At 40.7% G+C, this 18,923-nt stretch overlaps 1 protein-coding gene across 2 annotated transcripts in view; it reads left to right on the forward strand.

The window, feature by feature from the left end:
* Window positions 1–18,548, forward strand: part of LOC307226668 (general transcription factor II-I repeat domain-containing protein 2-like) — a 662,775-nt gene extending 644,227 nt beyond the window's left edge. Inside the window, exons 1-2 of one of the 2 annotated variants that reach the window (XM_079995540.1) lie at window positions 15,230–15,845; window positions 16,563–18,548. In XM_079995540.1, coding sequence (XP_079851666.1) covers window positions 16,570–18,504 — 1,935 coding nt within the window. In that variant the 5' untranslated portion in view covers window positions 15,230–15,845; window positions 16,563–16,569 and the 3' untranslated portion in view covers window positions 18,505–18,548. Of the gene's footprint in view, window positions 1–15,229; window positions 15,846–15,931 lie in introns of those variants that run through there. The other variant, XM_079995539.1, reaches the window with a different exon arrangement.
* The last annotated feature ends 375 nt before the right edge of the window (window positions 18,549–18,923 follow it).

Here is an 18,923-nt window from a genome sequence, read left to right on the forward strand (position 1 = left end):
TTTGGATTACTACCGATTTCATGATTCTTAGGTCTAACTGAAATATATGACAATCCCCATGTGATTGTCTGCAAGACTACGCAGGTCAACCAGTGGACTCAATACAGGACCAGGACTTTGGGGAAACCGGTGGCCCCATCCTAATGGTGGGTCTATACTGCAGTGACCAGTCATATATCTTGGATGAAGAAGGTTCCACCTCTACAGTGAGCTGGCATGATGCTGCCAGTCAAAATAGGCAATAGTGTGGCAGCCTCGTGTGGCAAAGGCAGCTTTTTAGGCTGCAAACCTAACTCCATTTACATCTGAGTAGACATGGTTAGGATTGTAGCATTATGTTCCTGGCATGGTGTGAAGGTACTGCTTAGATGAAATGGCCCATTAACACGAATCTACAATGCTTTGTGATTTAATAGCATTTTGAAAAAGCCCATTCTAATGACAGAACCTGTGTCAACTACACAAATGTACCTCTTTCTCACATCTGCCATGTGTGGATAATAAGCTCTGTGGAAAATGAATAGATCTCTTTCCTTCCAGTGCAGCACCTAGCACACTTCTCACACTGCACAAATGTAATATGCAAATGTCATTATATAAGCCCCCGCGCTTCCCCATATAGTGTTGTAAACATAATGGGCTGGAATGTAGCTGGCTCAGCCTTCTGGGAAGTAATCAAAGATGAGCATTGCTCACCTGTGGAGAGATCAAAGTCTGTCCTGGGGCTGTGACTTCCTTGATGCTTCATTGATGCACAATGAGAATGCGAGCGTACATTATTCTTGATTGCTTCTAATTTACTGTGCTTGAATGAGAGCAGAGGAATGAAATGTTCATTTTTGTTTCTATGTATATCCTTTGCACATTGCATGTGTAAATCAGCCATTAGATGCAGAGCTTGATAGGCTGAGTCACATGAGCAGATATATTGTGGCTCATTTGCCTACTGTCAAAACAGCATTCCAGTTTGCTGAGCAATAATGGACAGAAAACCTTGTTCTGCCTCCGGCTACTTTCACAATCCCTGGTTTGAATCTGGATCTGGCAGCATTTTAGTCTGCTGTTTTTAATGACTGCCACTGACCCAGCACCATCTTGGGTCAGCCAATCAGAATAAACTTTCTCAGCCATTTTTTGCCTTCTGGCCAACCTGCAGCAGGTGAAGGTCAAACGCAGCCATTAAAATCAGAATGTTGATGCGCTGGGAAAAGACATGTCTGAACTGGGTCCCCTGCATTCAGTTTGGGTTGGACTGAGTTGGATACAAATGTGTTAATCTACTTCCAGCACAGATGTTAATAAAATATGCCAGGAAACCCCACCCAGATTTTTGCACCATAGACTTACCAGATTTAATAGTAATGTGTGGTCCACAGCCTGTCCGAGCTAGAGAATTCTGAAAACATTTACCATACTATAATCACAGGATTCTTCTGTGGAAGTCATGATAGCTAAACTAGTACAGTGGTACCTCGGGTTACATACACTTCAGGTTACATACGCTTCAGGTTACAGACTCCGCTAACCCAGAAATAGTGTTTCAGGTTAAGAACTTTGCTTCAGGATGAGAACAGAAATTGTGCTCTGGCGGCGCGGCGGCAGCAGGAGGCCCCATTAGCTAAAGTGGTGCTTCAGGTTAAGAACAATTTCAGGTTAATTATGGACCTCCAGAATGAATTAAGTACTTAACCCAAGGTACCACTGTACAGTCAAATCTCGGTTCCCGAATGACTCTGTTTTGGAATGTTTCGGTTTCCGAATGCCGAAACCCCAGATGTAAATGCTCCAATCTTTGACCGTTTTTTGAAAGCCAAATGTCCGACACGGTTTCCACTTGAGTGCAGGAAGCTCTTGCAACCAATCGGAAGCCGTGCCTCGGTTGCTGAACATTTCGGAAGACAAATGGGCTTACAGAACGGATTACATTTGACAACCGAGGTTTGACTGTATATCATTTTTGTAGAATACATATTTGCTTAGAGATCTCTTTGGGTCTTGCTCCTGAGCAAGTATGTGGAAATCTTAACTCTCTCTTTTTCTCCTGATAGCCTTGTTCGAATAGAGATTTTGAAATGGATGTATAGAGAAAATTGTTTTATTATGCCCCATTAATTCAAAATGTTATTTAATTCTTTTTTCAGCTGGCCACACATATCCTGCAGGCCCATCGCATGATAATATCTGATATTAGTATTAATAGCATTGGTCACAACAAACATTATCTAGCTTGTGAAATGGAACAGAAAATGGGATGGAATGAGATAAAAATGGAGAGGAAACCTTCTTTTAAAATAAGTTGGTGTGGGTAGGTGGTATCTTATATTCACTTTACTACATATTTATGAAAAGGGGCTTTCTGAAAACTTCAATGCCCTCTATATTTTGGGTGGGTGGATGTGAGATTAATGGGTCTTCAAGTGTCCTACTTTACAGTCGAATATATTTGAAAGCCTCTCTGATCCATGTCCATTTTAAAGATAAAGAACCACGAAAAGGGAGAATTGGCGGGGCCTTGTAACTGCCCATCAAAAATTAGAACCTGCATAGCAAATTGAGGAGGCATACAGGTGACCCAGTCAGTGATCCCCACTATGTACTGTCCTTTGAACTATGTACTGTATTTTCTATTTCAATATTATTTCTTTTCTCTTTTATAAATATTTTTTATTCTTTTTCCAGTTAAAAAACAATTCACATTTATAACAAATCTTGCCACATTCAAAAACAAAAAACAATACCCCAATTATAGAGGCCGAATTAAATAATTTCAATGGGACTTCCCATGTTCTGGATTTCAAGAGCTAATGTCCATCCTTTATTTTCTACTTTCTTCTTTGTTACTTCCCAATTTTCCAATCCCAATATTGACCACCCTCCTCTCTCAATCAGTCACTGGTATAATTCTCCATCCTGTCCTGTTTCACAGTTCCATATTTATATAACCATGTAGGGAGCAGATTTTTGTCATGCAGCAAAGTCAAAATGCAGAGTCTTCACAGTAAATGAATAAAACTTTTACTGAATCAAACAAGCAAAGTAAAAACAGAAGACGATTAGACTGGGCTAGGCAGCACACTATAAATGATACAGTATTTGTACAAGGAATGAGTCATCTAGAGGATGAATCAGAATGAGTCAGCTAGCTGAATGAGTCTGCACTTTTCAGCATTTTTCCAACACTTTCTACACTTTACGGCTTCTGCTCTCAAAGACCTTTGTCACATGACATTTTTTTCCATATTCTCAGTCATAATATTTTGAAGCACAGTCCTCCCTCGATGACCCCTCCTTTCTCTGCTGATTTTTGCTCTAAAAGGCTCTGGGCTTCCATCCAAAGTTGAAGTTAATTAGCACTGTCTTTGATCTTTCTAAATAAGCTTATGTTTCAAATGTACTGTAGGGGTGTACTTGGCAATCAGTAAGTTATACAAATATTGTTCCTGGTTTCCCCCTATTTCTAAATATGCACCTATATGTATGTATTAGCACATGTTCATTTAATGGAAACCTGTCTCTTTTTAAAAAAGTGATAGACCCTTTTTTGATGTTGTGTAAGTGGTACCTACCCATTAAAACTGAATTTTGTATGTCTACATTGCATTTCACAAGATACTGGTACATCACAAATACAGCATAATGGCCAGTGGAGGTGAGGGAAGGATCTTGAAGATACCTGGAATAACTGAAAATGACCTGCAAAAGGAGTCTACTGTGCTGGTATTTTCCTTCCATACAGGGAAGGCTTCCTGTGCATCAAAACTGGGGAGCAGGTCTTAAAAATGCCTCTTTTCACCTATTGCAAGGAGCACACAAAATGTCATAGCATTCCGACTGAGGCTGCAAACATTGCATAACTAAATAAAATGTTTGTTAATAAGAAAATTTGCTTTAACAGCTGTTTTATTTAATTCAGTATAGAAACTTGGCATTGTGGAGTTATTTAGTATACATATTTGGTTGCTGTGTATGTGTGCTCAAGCGTATATGTGTATGTGTGCGCGAGGCATCATTAGTAACCATTAAACCAGGAAATTATTATTCGGAGCACATTCAGCAACCAACAAGCAGAGAATCAAGTACTGTAATATTGCATATTAGCATTTGATAGGAACTAAGACATTTTCTTTTTCATTAGTAATTGAAGCAAGGCAAAGAAGTTTTATTAGTGTCTGAAGCTGGAAATCTTAAAATAATAATAAAAAATGCACCAGCTGCTATGAGCTTATTCTAATCTTGCTCTCTTATGCATGTAAAGAAAGACATAGTGGTACAATTTGCAATAATGTTCACTAAACAGTTTAGATACAAATTAGAATTTTAGTAGCAAATGACTTGCACTTAAAAACTATAACTACTTGATTTTTTTTTTGGGGGGGGGTTGTTTCTAGTGGCTGCATATAATCTCACTGTGTGGCAGTTGTAGCCTCTTGGTGAGTCTGTCACCTCAAGAAGGGCTTTAATTCGGTGGTAGAGCACATGCATATCATGCAGAAAGGTCTCAGGTTCAATCTCCTCAGTCTGGAAACTGAAGAAGCACTGTCAGCCAGTGTTAGCAATCTGGGGTACATGGACCAATGGTCTGATTTGGTAGAAGGAAGCTTCCTGTATCCTTATACCCTTGCCATACTTAACAACTGGTCATGCAGTGAAGCTGGAGAAGAGTCCAGGGATTCTTAGATTGCGCTCAAACCAACCAACCAAAACAAACAAACAAACAAACAAACAAGCCCTTTCCAGAACCCTGGAAGTTCTTTTCGGCGCTAAGGCACAGGCAAATCTCTAGTAGGTTTAGAACAAACAAAAAGTTCTATTTTACATATTGTTCATTTGTCAAATTTGCTGCTACAGGATGTGCTAGGTGCTTGCAGGTATCAGGTGATACCTTAAATTTTAGGATGAATACTAAATGAGCTTCATTTTTGAAAGCTTGGCTGTTACCCAGCTCTGACTAATGCCTCAAGTGGAACACACAGGTACCTGTTGCTGTTCTTCTCTTAAAAAAAATATCCAGATATTTTTAAGTTCGGAAGCTTTTACTTACTTCTAACAAATCCCTTCCTTAAATAAATAAACAAACACTTCGTGTAAACAAGATAGATTTATGGATGAATTTATGCAGGCCATATGAAAGTCAAGTGTTATGGAAGATTAATTACAAACATCTTGAACTAAATGACTAGTATATTTTTTGTTTCATAAGAATTAAGAATGTTAATAGAATTCAATGAACAAGGGGCTCCCAAAGTTTAATGTAAATATAATTATTTAAGCTATAATGAGGAAGTGAAAAAACAATAAACCAGCTGCATATTTATTTATTTACCAGAAATTTAGTTTTAATCTTGTGTTGCATACCAATATATAAAAATGGTCAAGAAGCAGAGTAAGGACACAGTTAAGTCAAACTCAAGCTCTTCTAGGAAAGAAGGGTTTAGAACATGCCTAATTTTCCTATTGATATCAGTGAACCCAATTTAATTAATAAGAATTTTATTATGTATACCCTGCCCATCTGTCTGGGTTTCCCCAGCCACTCTGGACAGCTCACAGCATATACTGAAACATACTAAAACATCAGATGTTAAAAACTTCCTGATACAGGGCAGCCTTCAAATGTCTTCTAAAAAGTCAGATAGTTTATTTCCCTGACATCTGAAGCGAAGACGTTCCACAGGGAGGGCACCACTACTGAGAAGGCCCTCTGCCTGGTTTCAGGCATCTCACTTCTTGCAGTGAGGGAACCAGCAGAAGACCCTTGGAGGAGGACCTCAGTGTCCGGGCTGAACGATGGGGGCAGAGACACTCCTTCAGATACATAGCTATATTTTGGGTTTCTACATTTTGCCTAGCAACTTGGAAAAATGTTAATTCTGTTATGCACACATCCTGGAGGCGACCAGAGGCAACATGGCAACTCTGTGCGCCTCTAGGGTGCTCACAGCCCTTGATGGAGGCATTTTGTATTTATTTAGATTTATAAACCACTTGATCAGAAAAGCTCTCCAAATAAAATAGGACATGTAACACAGGTAAGGTTTGCCAGCCATTAAAAAATACCATCCTCATTAAAAGCAAGTTTATATAAAAACAAATATACATAGCATCATGAAAAAAGATAAAACCAGTAAAACGTTTTTAAAAAACAGATAAACAACTTATATGTGTGGGCGCAGGCACCGGGTTCCGCTCAACTTTTTTTGGGGTGGACAATGTGTGCATGTGATGTCCTGCAGTGGGAGGAGACCTGATGGGGCCTGTTGCGGCTGTGGGCAGAGGCCCACCACAGACTGCAGAATAATGAGGGCGGCCAGCCCTTGCCTTGAAAAATTGGGGGCCCCTCAGCCTCTTGCCCCCCCCCCAGATGACACCCCTATGCCTGCGAAGGTTTGCAAAAATGAAAAAAAGTTTTTAGGAGGTTTAAAATAATATAGCGAGGGCACTTGCCTAATGCCAACAGGCAGTTCCAAAGCTTATGCACCAAAGAATCAGCTGCTTACAAACGTGGAGGAGATGTTATGTGGCACATGTAAAATCCAAGGGCCACAGATTCAAGCGCTTAAACAGTGCTTATGGGGCAATGTAGTGTCTTAGACATTCACCCTACCTTGAGGTATCTTGCAGTATGTTGATACAGGGCTGTAAGCGGCTGCTTGATGTATTCATAGTCTATCTTGGGCTTCCTTTCTACCTTTAATTAGGAAGATGGAAAGGGGCAGCATCTAGGCAAAGTAATGCTGGATCTCTGCTTATTTTATCTGGTTTGTGGGTTCTTTCTTTCTTTCTTTCTTTCTTTCTTTCTTTCTTTCTTTCTTTCTTTCTTTCCCTGAGGACCTTTGTGACCATAGCATAGGATATAAAATTAAATAAATAAACAACATTTTTAGAATTGCACGCCGTTTCTTGTACCTCATTAATCCTTGAGAAATAAGCATCTCCCTAATGCAGCACTGATTTCTGAATGGCATCCTCTTATATTTAGCATGAAAAAAGTCCAGTCCCTAAATTTCCCGCTTTGCGAGAGAAATAAAATAAAAATGTGGAAGTGGCACTATATCAGTTTCTCCCACACCACCTCATCAGAGCACTTTTTAAAGTTGCAGACTTTATATCAAAACATTTGGCTATTGTTGCTACTCAGCTAATTGCTGGGAAATGCGTATCTGAATAGTCCATATATAAGAACCCTTGAAAGAGCACAAGGATTTATGCAACTTCCACTTCAGGTTAAGATGTCAACAGCAGAAAACTAGCAATGTGTGATGTGAGATATTCCATATGCTAGACTTAAATAATCACAGTTGAGAAGCATTGCATAACTGGAGTTATTTTGGTGGAGGTTGACTGACAGTGCTTAATATTCAATTAAGCAGTGTGTTCTTGGGCTCAGATGCTGGTGTGAGCCTAAAAGGGAGCTTAATGTATTTGACCCTAGTAACCCACTGGCTTTGATTTTGTATGAGATGGGTACCTAATGCATTTTACGTAACCAAGGGACCCACAACATCTCTTCATTATGGGGATGAGATATCCAGCTAGTTCTCTAAAAGCTTACTTAAGTGTCCCTGGTCTATTGATTATAATAAAGAAAAGAAACAAGCTTAAAGAACCTTTAACCTACATTAAATCTTTTTTATTTGCTAATCTAAACAGGAACTAATCACTGGTGCAAAGGATTAACAGACACAAGAGACCAGATGGTACAATTTAAGTTTTATTTTAGAGTCCTAGGGGAATGCTATGGTGTAGAATTGGATTAACCTTTTTGACACTCTTTCTAATAACCCAAAAGCTACAGTATAAGGCTTAATCTCTTGACACCCTGCATGGGTCTTCAATGTGTGTAGATTCTGTAAACGTGCATTGAAAGACATATACTTTATCAAAACAATGGGACTCACTATTTCCTTGTACTGTTGCCGTTGACTTGTAGGCACAGAATGATGATCGGGTATCTAGAGTAACTTTAGTCCAACCTGACTGTGAAGGTTTAAAATGGGTAAGTAACATATTGCACAATGTGTGAAAATAATTTATTTTGCAAATGTCTCTTTGTAAGCAGCCTCAGATAAACAAATGCACTGTGTCTGTTGCATAGATATTTCTCATTTTGTATTTTACAGAAAGGGGTCAATCCTACAATCAATTATGCATGGGACAAGTATCACTGACTTCAGTGGGATTTATGCATGAGAAACTAGGGGCAGGATTGCAGCAGAAATGTCAATAATTATTGATCTAGCTGTATAGTTTGCCAAATGGACTTCTTAACATTTCCATACAATATTCCAGTTTTATATATTCTGTTCATACTCATGGTCACGGTAATAACAACATGAAAAATCTGCACAAACCCTTTTTCAATTGGGAGTATTGCCATCTTACATGGATTTTTCAGAACATTTCACATTGTGTTGTTTGTGTATGCACAATCTTTGGTGCCCATGAAAATGGATTTGGGAGAGCATATTTAATTTCTCTCAAAATTGGCTCATGCCTCCCAAATTTGTAAAAACAAACCCCAACTCCAAACTCTGTTTTTTAAAGAGCAGATTTTTACCAAGCTTGACACTGCACAGTTTTTCAACAGAACAAAACTGAAATCTTAAAAAATAAGAACCAAAGAATGAAGAATACCACATTAGCACCGCACTGTAGCGTAGCTCCAATAGTTGCATTCTCTCTGGGTGGCTTTTAGAAGAATTCAGTTCTGTTAATGCCAAGTGAAAATGATTAAACACAAAACTTTGTCAGCTGTCATTAGTACTGCATGGTCTGTAAGCCTTACAAAATGCTTCTAGATCCCTAACTTCAAAAAGAAATTCTGTAGGAGTGAATAATCTTTGCTAACTCTACGTCATCCCCAAATCAAATTTAACATGACTTATCCGCCTGTGGCTGTTAATATGGGATAGTGTAAGTCAGTGTGCTAGATGCGTAAAACTAGGAACTGAAGCATGTGGCTAGTGCTTTATACAAATGTGGATACTTAGGCACCAAGTAATGCGGTTGGTGGGGAACCTCTGGGCCACTGCCCCCAGCACAGGTCAACATTTGGCCAGCAAGGCCATTCCTCACAAACCACACACACCTACCCATCTCTGAGGTCATGTGGCAACAGGTGAAGAGTAACCATGGAAATGGCTATACAGGGATGATCAAAAGCTTAAAGTTAGCATCTGATTGGTCCTTTACACGCAAGGCTCCCTGTTAGCCTTGATCAAGCCCACTGGGATGGGCTGCACTAGCAAAATTCAAAGTTCTGGCTGTTATCCACAAAGCTCTAAATCAGTGTCTCCCAAACTTGGGTCTCCAGCTGCTTTGGATTACAACTCCCACCACCCCTAGCTAACAAGACCAGAGTTCAGGGGTGATAGGAATTGTAGTCCAAAAATAGCTGGAGATCCAAGTTTGGGAAACATAGCTCTAAATGGTTTGGGATCAGCATATCTAAAGGCCTGTCTTCCCCCATGTGATACACCCATTTGTTCACCATTGGAGGACCTGTTCTGCATCCCGTTACTTTTATAAAGCATGGTCCACATGGCAGGGCCTTTTCTACTGTGGCACCCAGATTAGGGAATTCCTCGCTAGAATACAGTTGGTGTCCTCTCTTTTACATTTCAGGCATGCCACTAATAACTTTTGGTTCATACACAAATAGAAAAAAACAGGTGTTCAGGCCAGCATACAAAGACACAATATATGGCAAGCAAAGTACAACGAATGTGTCACAATGTACTGTACCTGCTATTACAAGGCACAGTACATGCAAGCGGTACTCCAGAATCATCAAAATAAGTACAATATTACAACTGATGTTTTTATCACCAAAAAAGTTTTCGATTGATTGAGTTTCCACTGAAACGAGGCTGCATTTTAATGTTTTAATGTTTTAATGTTGTATTTTAATCTTGTTTTTAAAGCTGTATTTCAATCAATTGTTTTTATATTTGGTGTTAGCCGCCTTAAGCCCAGTCTTGGCTGGGGAGGGCGGGGTATAAATAAAATTTATTATTATTATTATATTTTCATTATCTCTGATGTGGGGAAATTCTTGGGAGCGGCGGAGCAGCTGTAGCAAACAGGATCCCAGTTTCCTAGAGAGACTCTTTCTTCAGCCTATGAAGTTAACAAGGTCCCACATAGGGTACAAGTAGAGACAAATACTGCGTACTGTGCACTTTCAGTAACTGCTGCAGAGAGTTCTCCGACCTTCTGGAGCAGACTTTGATGGTGTGCAATGGGCTGCAATGGAGGGGAGAGGAGGAGACACTCTGTTGCACAAACAGAAATCTACTGTGCTAGCAGAACAGCAAACACAACCCTGTCATTATTGCTTTGAAGCATTTCAATAATTTTGTAAACTACTTGGAATTCATTCCTAAAGAAAAGTGGCTTAGAAATTTCTTAAATAAATGCAATGATAAAAAAATTTAAAGGAAAAATATGTTATTCCATTCACTGGGTATCCAGCAACAGGAGTTTGGTCCCCTTTTTTAGAATAAGCCATGCCATAATCCTCAGATTGTTCCATCAGTTCATACTCTTTTCTGTTTCAAAGTGGCATTCTCTATAAGCAGTGATTTGTTGATAGAACTGCCAAGTGGATATCATGGACACAAAGGAAGGTCAAGCCTTGGGGAAAGCTGTCATGATATCCTTGCAAGCTTCTTGTGCCCTGATGCTTTCTTGTGCCATTCCCATAGGAGGTCAGAGTTATGCAGCTTTGTACGGAGATTTCCAGGTTGGTACTTGCTCTTTCTTCAGCGGTTTTCCAGTTTATCAAATGAGGAGCATCAGTAGGGAATTTCAGTTTAAAAGTGGCCACTAGATGAAAAGTACAATAAGTTATGACCAGCTTGAAACACAGGGTATAGAAATGTCATTTGTGTACATCAAAACTGCAGGTGTACTGTTTTGTTTTTTTTAAAAAATATATTTTGTAATGTCTACCAAAACCATCGTCAAAATATACAAGACACAAAGATGAACTGGGAGTGCATTAAAAATAGAATTATAAACAAAAGATTAAAGCATCTCATGCAAAAAGACTTTCAGGGCACATAATCAATAAGTAGAAACAATGACCACATATATTTTTATTTTTGAAAAGATGAAAAGCAGATTCACCCTGCTCTCCATCTTTCCCCTTTCTTTTCTGTTTGCTGATAATACATTGGAGCCGAGACATTATGTTGCAATTAACAGAACTACAACTTGGGTGGGGAAGGCATTCTTTTTGCAGATGACACAGTTGGTTTTATAAGTACTAACACTTCTTTTAAAAAAAATCACAGTTGCATATCCCATACAATATCCAAACAATTAATAAAGGGACAAGGCAGACTCCATGCTTTCTTCTTGATAGTCAGCAGCTATCAATCACTACAGTCCTCAGTAATGTAATAAGCTAACATTTGCAAGCCATATGTCTTTTAAGTATAAGCCCTTCCTTCAAAAAAACACACAAGATAAATGGAAATTTGGACTTGCATCTACATGCAAGATGATTGTTTATAAAATGGTGATGAAATAGGATCGCAGAATGCACTTTTATTCACTTAAGACTGTCACAGAGGAAGGTTCCTCTCTCACACACACCCCTTGAATTTTTCTCATTCAGATCTTGGAGATGATGCTCCAGTGCTCACAAGCATAAGAAAAGGTTGCTCATGCGTTAGAGTGGCAGTCTAAAATAATTTTGCCTGACAAAATTTCCTCCTGCCCCTAACTTGTAGGCCAAAAGAATTGTTGAAATGAAGAAGGAAAAAAATGGGTGTTCTTTGAAAATCTTGCCTAGTTTCTTCTCAGGCTCCTTGATGAATTCCATTATCATGAATGTGACCTTTTACAGTTCATATTTCTTTTGAGCCTAACGTTATTCTCCATTCCCTTATAATGAAAGTATTACATGGATAACTATCTAGCATTATCTTCCAGAAGGAGAACTAATTTGGGAACAAAATGAAGTACTTTAACATAATACTGGGGTTTTTTTTTTAACCTCGTGGATACCTGATAGTGAGTGCTGTGCAATTTCACGGACATGGTAAATACAGTGAACAACCTATTTATTGTAAAATGTAATTTCCATTTCAGAATTGAGGGGCAGTCATATCAATATATTCTCTGTGATTCAAATACTTTGGATGAAGTTGATCAAATCATTCCCACCTACTCCCAGACTCTGGACATAGAGCTTTTTTTTTGGGGGGGGAGGGTAGATGGAATTTTTGACTATATGTTACCTACATGCTACTGTAACACTGACACAGAGAGCTTGCCCAGTCTTAGTCACCTTTGCAGACCATCAAAGTAGTCAGTAATTATGATAATTAGCATATTAGTTTCAGTTTTCTTTGAAGCGGCACAATGAGGTTTATACTATAAAGAAATGGAGGAGAAGATGAAAAGAACATCTGTGTGTCTGTTTTGTGCAGACGTGATAAAGTTTAGCCACATTGCAGTTACAATGAGGGAGTTCCCAGTCTCTCTCTCAGGTTAAATGTAACACCACAAACACAATTTCCAATAATTTTTAGGGTGGGAATGTGATGATTACTACTTGACTTGATCTGGCATATAAGAAACACTTGTCTGTTACCCAGCATATATAATTATGCCTAGTTACATGCTATGAATCTGTTTAATGCTTCAAATGAAACTGATCCTGCTATGCTGATTAAACAAATTTTCTGTCTTCATCTGACGAGGTTCCATTTATATATTATTATTAGAAACTAAATAGAACTTCCAGGTTTTTTATTTAGCTGCTAACAATCCTTTTTTCTCTCCTTTTGTTGCTTGTGGGTTTCCCAAGTGAATACAAGATAAATCAACTGTTTGGTGGTGCTATCCCCCCCTTTCTTTTTCTTAAAAATGCTATTTGAAGCTTCTCAGAAGTTTGGAATGTTAAAACAAGTCCCTGGAGTGATGAATTAGTTGGTAGAAAGTAGAGGGTCAAAGGTTTTTGCCCTCAAATCTATCACATGTTGGTGTTGCTTGCTATAGGAATATTAGCATCAATTTTGCATGTGGCATTTGCTTTCAGATGAAATAGTAGTCTATTGGAGAAGAGTCAGTGTTTTCTGACAATTCAGAGGGGATATATCAAAAAAGGGGAAGGGGGAGAATTACAGAGACAAGCCTTCAAATTATAAAGTTTCTTTGCTTCTGTACATTCAAACAGTGTCTGTGTGAAATATTTTTTCTTTTCTTTTGTAGCTGAAAGGTGTCTGAGCAAGGGAAGGCTGTGTTTATAAAATCTAGTTCATTCTCAAAAGCCAGTGTAATGTACTTGATAGTGTTGAAGCTGGACTTGGGCTGGGAGAAGGAATCCTTGTGTTCCCTTGCAACTCTCAGCAGCCATCTATCTCTGCCTAAACTATCACACTGGGCTGTTTTGAGACGGGAACAGCCATTCTAGGCCACCCTGAAATCCTAGGAGGAAGGATGGATTTGAAATGCTGTCGTTAGAATAGTAGTGATTTCTTTTCTTCTCTGCTGAAAAACTGAACTGAAGTCATTCTTTTTTTTGTATTTTAGTGAATGGAGATATGGACAAAATAAAACTAGCAACATGGGAGAAGTTAGAAATGGCAAGGAGGAAAGAGCAGGTAAACTGAGAAGTATTGGTGCAACTGAAACCTTGCATGGAGAGAGCAAGAAGAATCCATATTCCCAGAGTTTTCACAGTGGCACAGCTGCTGACCTTTACCCTGAAATGGACCCTGACCTTCTGATTGGCAAGCCGAAGAGGCTCAGTGGTTTAGACCACAGCGCCACCTGCGTCCCTAGTTCTCTGCCTGACATTCTTCTTCTTCTTCTTCTTCTTCTTCTTCTTCTTCTTCTTCTTCTTCTTCTTCTTCTTTGTTTTAAAGAAAGCTAGAGTAATGGCTAATATAGATGGCAAAATATCCAGAAGCTTCTGACTTTAAACATGGTAGCCTGCCCTTTGAACTGGGAAATGACTAAGTAGAACATTCAGGGGATATGGATCTGATATATTCAGAAGTACATATGTCCTGGCTGTGATTTTGTGCAAGCAGGAAGAAACAGGCACTGATCCAGGTCCACAGTCCAAAGGTCAGGTGAGCCAGATACTAGAAATGTGCTTCAGATTTTGACATATTTTGGACTTATTAGAATAGTTTGGACTTATCTGAGGTGAAGCAGGGACACATGAAGTGCTTCCAGACATTCAAAATATGCTGCAAGCAAGCACCTACTGAAAGCAAAACTGTCTCTGAGCTTTCCATAAAAGGTTCAGGAGAAGCTAACTCTGGGAGTCTAATTTGAGGATCTTAGCTCCAGGTTGCCACTCTCAGACTCGAGATCAGGGATTGGATTCCCTTCCTCCACTGGGTGTGTGAGTGAGACCAACTTGATGGCCTCCTCTTGTACCATTTCTGAATCTTGAGTAATGCTTAGCTTTGAGGCCATGTTACACTAAACTGAGGCAATAAGTTTTGGTACTACTGTCACTGGAACCATTACACAAGACCAGAATACCTTAGACCAGAAGACAAACCCAAAATCTGGGCTTGATATTGCCAATGCTGATAGTTGCAACAGAAGTGTACAGAAATCTTTTGCAGGGCTCCACAACTGGAATACACTAGTGTCTTTTAATTGGACAGATGTGAGAAAGTCTGCTTTTTAGGCCTCAGTAGAGAAGACTGCCTGTGTCCTGTGGGGTTTTAGATGGATGGATCCATTGACTTGCTTGATCAACCCTCTGTAATTAGTGTGAAGTTCTCCAAGAGCATATATTGAGCTCCTTTCACAATGGGCACGAATTTAGTAGCTTGGGCCTGAAGCAACTACAGAAAAGAATCGTCCATTAATCCTATTTCATCTGGATCCAGTGATCTGGGAGACAGAGAACATTGCCTGTGATAAATCTGAACCCCAGGCAAGAACCTGTTTTGAAGGTGAGAAGAGGAAATGGCATTGCAGATGTGAGCAATGCGACTAGTGCGGGGGTCGGCAACCTGCGGCTCCAGAGCCGCATGCGGCTCTTTAATGCCTTTGCTGCGGCTCCGGGGCGGAGGCAAGGGGAGGAGGCGCATTTTCTGGGCGGAAACACGCAAAAAGCCGCTTATGATTGGATCACTCCCTTATCTACTGGGGGCACCTTGATCGCGCCGAAAACCTCTCCATTTGGATCGCTTGCTGCCTATCCAAGTCGATTCGCTGCTAGGAGCCCAGCGCGCTACGCAAGCTCATCGCCGCATTTTACCTTTCCTGGGGAGGACTCAGCGCGCCTGGCGGATCAGGTTGGGGGCGGATCAAGTCGCGGTCGCGTGGAATTTGTGCTTTGTGACCGTTTGAAGTGGGGGTTTTTTCTTGGGAGGCTGGGCGGCGGGAAGAGAGGGAGGCTTGTGGTAGCGTCGGGGCTTGTCTCTAGCAAAGTAAGTCCTTGCTATTTGGTCACATGCGCAGCATTCTCCTTGTGGGGGTGAGGTGGCTTCGGCGCTCCAACGCTGGCTTTGCCGGCTGCTTTTAAAAGCGTCGGAAGCAGCTGTGCTGTTGCTGGGTAACCGGATCGCCCCAGCAGCCATCTTATCTGCCCATGTGGTCTTCTGAGGCGGCCGCCATCTTACTATAGGCAATTCCACGTGGGAGTTAGTTGCCTGAAGCCCCTTTTTAGTTGCTTGAAGCCCCTTTTTAAACTTAAGCAGGGGAAAGTTTGGTGAATAGCTAATGCTTTCCTTGGGGAACGTTATGCAACAGCTTATTGCTGGTCTTTGTCGTCCCGCCTTTGTAAGCAGGCTGCATTGAAAGGGGGCATATACACTGGTCACTGTTTTGAAGGGGAGTGAAGAACACACACTCAAAAAAAGGTAACTTGTTAATGTATTGTTTATTTCTATGAGGAGGAGTAATTCTGAGGGGTCAAACAAAGAAATAATAAAAAGTGTCATAAAAGGTATTTTTATAATGATGAGGATGACATTGGGCCCTCATTATTAATTATTATTTACATCAGGCACTGATTATGATTTATGGTACACTGGGGCCCTGATTAATTTTCTATGGCATTTTGGGGCATTGATTATTGGGTGTAATGGGTATGAGTTACTCGTGCGTAAACTGCCGCCTCTCTAGGCTTAATTGCCTTGTTAAACCGTTCTGACTGCACAGCCCATCTCCGCGTAGCTGTCTCAGCGGAATCCGTCTGTGGGCGTTTCTTAAACCTCTTCCAGCATAGAAGCTGTCTGACTCCCAGTTGCCTCCTCCTCTCACTGCGCAGGAGTCTTCTGCGCAGGGAGGGCGTGGGTAGTGGAGGACCTGTGCTCTACTCACTGATGTCCAGAGAAGAATCCCGGAGCTCTCTCTCCGCTTCCCCATCTGCCCCCCTTTATCCCTGGTGTTGCGCTGATTTCCTTCCCCCTCTACCGAGCTGCTTCTCCCCCTGGTGCTGGGTCTTTCGCCAGCAGAATCTGGGAGCCTCCCCTTCGCCTCTCACTCTGATGTCAGTTCCCTGACATCGGGCATAGCAAATTTTGCTATGGAGACCTCTGATTTCTAATTACGTCCCTGTTTTGGACCCCCGGTAGGCCAGCCATGGATAAAGGCAAGAAAAGAAAAATTTCTGAAGAAAACAGAATGTTTAATGATACATGGACAGAATCATTTGCATTCTCTACTGACAAGACTGGTTTACCAGTATGCTTAATATGTGGTGAGAAATTTGCAAACAACAAAAAGTCAAATATTGCAAGACATTTCCAGAATAAACACGCAGCCTTTGCTGAAAAATATCCAGATGGAGATGAGAGACGAAAAGCCGTTGCAGAACTTATGAGGAAGGTTGATAGGAGCAAAAATAATTTCAGGAATTGGGTGAAGTCTGCAAATTCCACAACGTATGCTAGCTTTGTAGCCGCTCAGGAAATAGTCAAGCACGGGAAGCCATTCACAGATGGAGAGTATATAAAAGAAGCATTCATTAAGGTTTCGGAACATCTATACATGGACTTCAAAAACAAGAATGAAATTGTGCAGAAAATCAAAGACATGCCTCTGTCTGCGAAGACTGTTAAAGACAGAACCCTAAAAATGGCAGAAAACATTAGCAAACAGCAAATTCAAGACATTAATTCAGCTGTGGCGTACTCCATCGCCTGTGATGAGTCCAAAGATAAAGGTGATATTGAACAAATAGCGCTGTTCTGCCGATATGTGAACTCTTTTGGGCCACAGGAAGAACTGATTGAGCTGATACCACTAAAAGACCAAACAAGGGGTGAGGATATCTGTAAGGCTGTCCTGGACTTTTTAAGTGCTAAAAAAATAAACACCAACCACCTGGTCTCAGTGGCTACTGATGGGGCACCGAGCATGAGAGGAGCACAGAAGGGCTTTGTGGCTCTACTGCAGAAGGCACTGGGTAGAACGCTGCTGTCATTTCATTGCATCCTGCACCAAGAGGCATTGTGTGCTCAAACATTCCCCCCCGAATGCACAAAAGTGATGGATGTGGTCATTCAGATTGTTAATAAGATAATGGCAAAGGGTTTAAACCACCGCCAGTTTCGTTTGCTATTGGATGAGGTGGAAAGCACATATTCGGACCTCCTGCTCCACAACAAGGTCCGGTGGTTGTCCAGAGGCGAGGTGCTAAAACGCTTTGTCACATGTTTGGAAGAAGTAAAAACCTTCCTGGCCAGCAAAGAGCTTACCTTTGCTGAGCTGGAACAGCCAGAGTGGCTGGAAAAATTACATTTTATGGTAGACATGACAGCCCATCTAAACACGCTAAATACAACCCTTCAGGGGAAAGGAGGCACAGCCCTGCACATGCTGGAGGAGGTTTTGGCATTTGAGCGCAAGTTGACAGTGTTTGTCAAAGATTTCCAGAGAGGTACACTGTCTCACTTTCCCTCTTTGAGAGAGTTCAAACAAAGTCATGATACGATAAATTTGGAATATTTCAAGTCTGCAATCACCGCAATGCAAAGTTCGTTTGGGAAACGATTCTGTGGTTTCAGAGAGGAAAAAAACACATTATCCTTCCCTGTCACTCCCCTGGCGATCGATCCATCCCTATTGAATATGACTGCATTTCCAGGTGTAAGTCAACCTGATCTTGAGCTGGAACTGGCCGATATAGCCGACAAAGATATATGGGTGTCCAAGTTCAAATGCTTGACCGCTACTCTTGAGGATGTTGCCCGTCAGAAGGCCATTCTGGCTCAGAATCATAAATGGAGTGATATTGAAAACCTTCCCAAACAGGACAAACTTGTATTCGAAACATGGAATGCCATCCCCAACACTTATATAAACATGAAAAACTATGCATTTGGAGTCCTGTCGATCTTCGGTTCCACATATGTATGTGAGCAGGTCTTCTCCAACATGAACTATATTAAAAACAAACATCGATCACGCCTCACAGATGACAGCTTGCAAGCCTGTGTGAAAATGAAGGTGACGTCTTACAGCCCTGATGTGCAGACACTGAGCACTGAGGTTCAGGAGCAAAAGTCCCATTAACCTGGTTACCTGGTTGTAAATTAAATATTTTAATTAGCTATTAATTTGTCCTTTTTTCTTGAGATTGACAGCTGACTGCACGATCCTGTATATATAGCATTAAGGCAAGAAACAATATATACAGTGTTATATTTGTTTTAAATGTTGCAATGTTTTTGCGGCTCCCAGTTGTTGTTTTTCTTCGGAAACGGGTCCAAAAGTGGCTCTTTTTGTCTTAAAGGTTGCAGACCCCTGGACTAGTGGAATGTCTTAAAGAGGACAAAGGGAGAAAAGATGGAAGGAGAGATAGATATATCAGGATGAGGAGGGATGTGTGGTGATCAGATTAAAGGTCTGAGAAGACCCTGAGACAAGATTAATAGCCTGTCAGTCTGATCAGCTACTATATTCTTTATTAAGCCTTTCTTCGGGGGTCTAAA

The sequence above is a fragment of the Podarcis cretensis genome (genome assembly GCF_951804945.1).
Source record: "Podarcis cretensis genome assembly, chromosome: 11".
Taxonomy (NCBI): domain Eukaryota; kingdom Metazoa; phylum Chordata; class Lepidosauria; order Squamata; family Lacertidae; genus Podarcis; species Podarcis cretensis.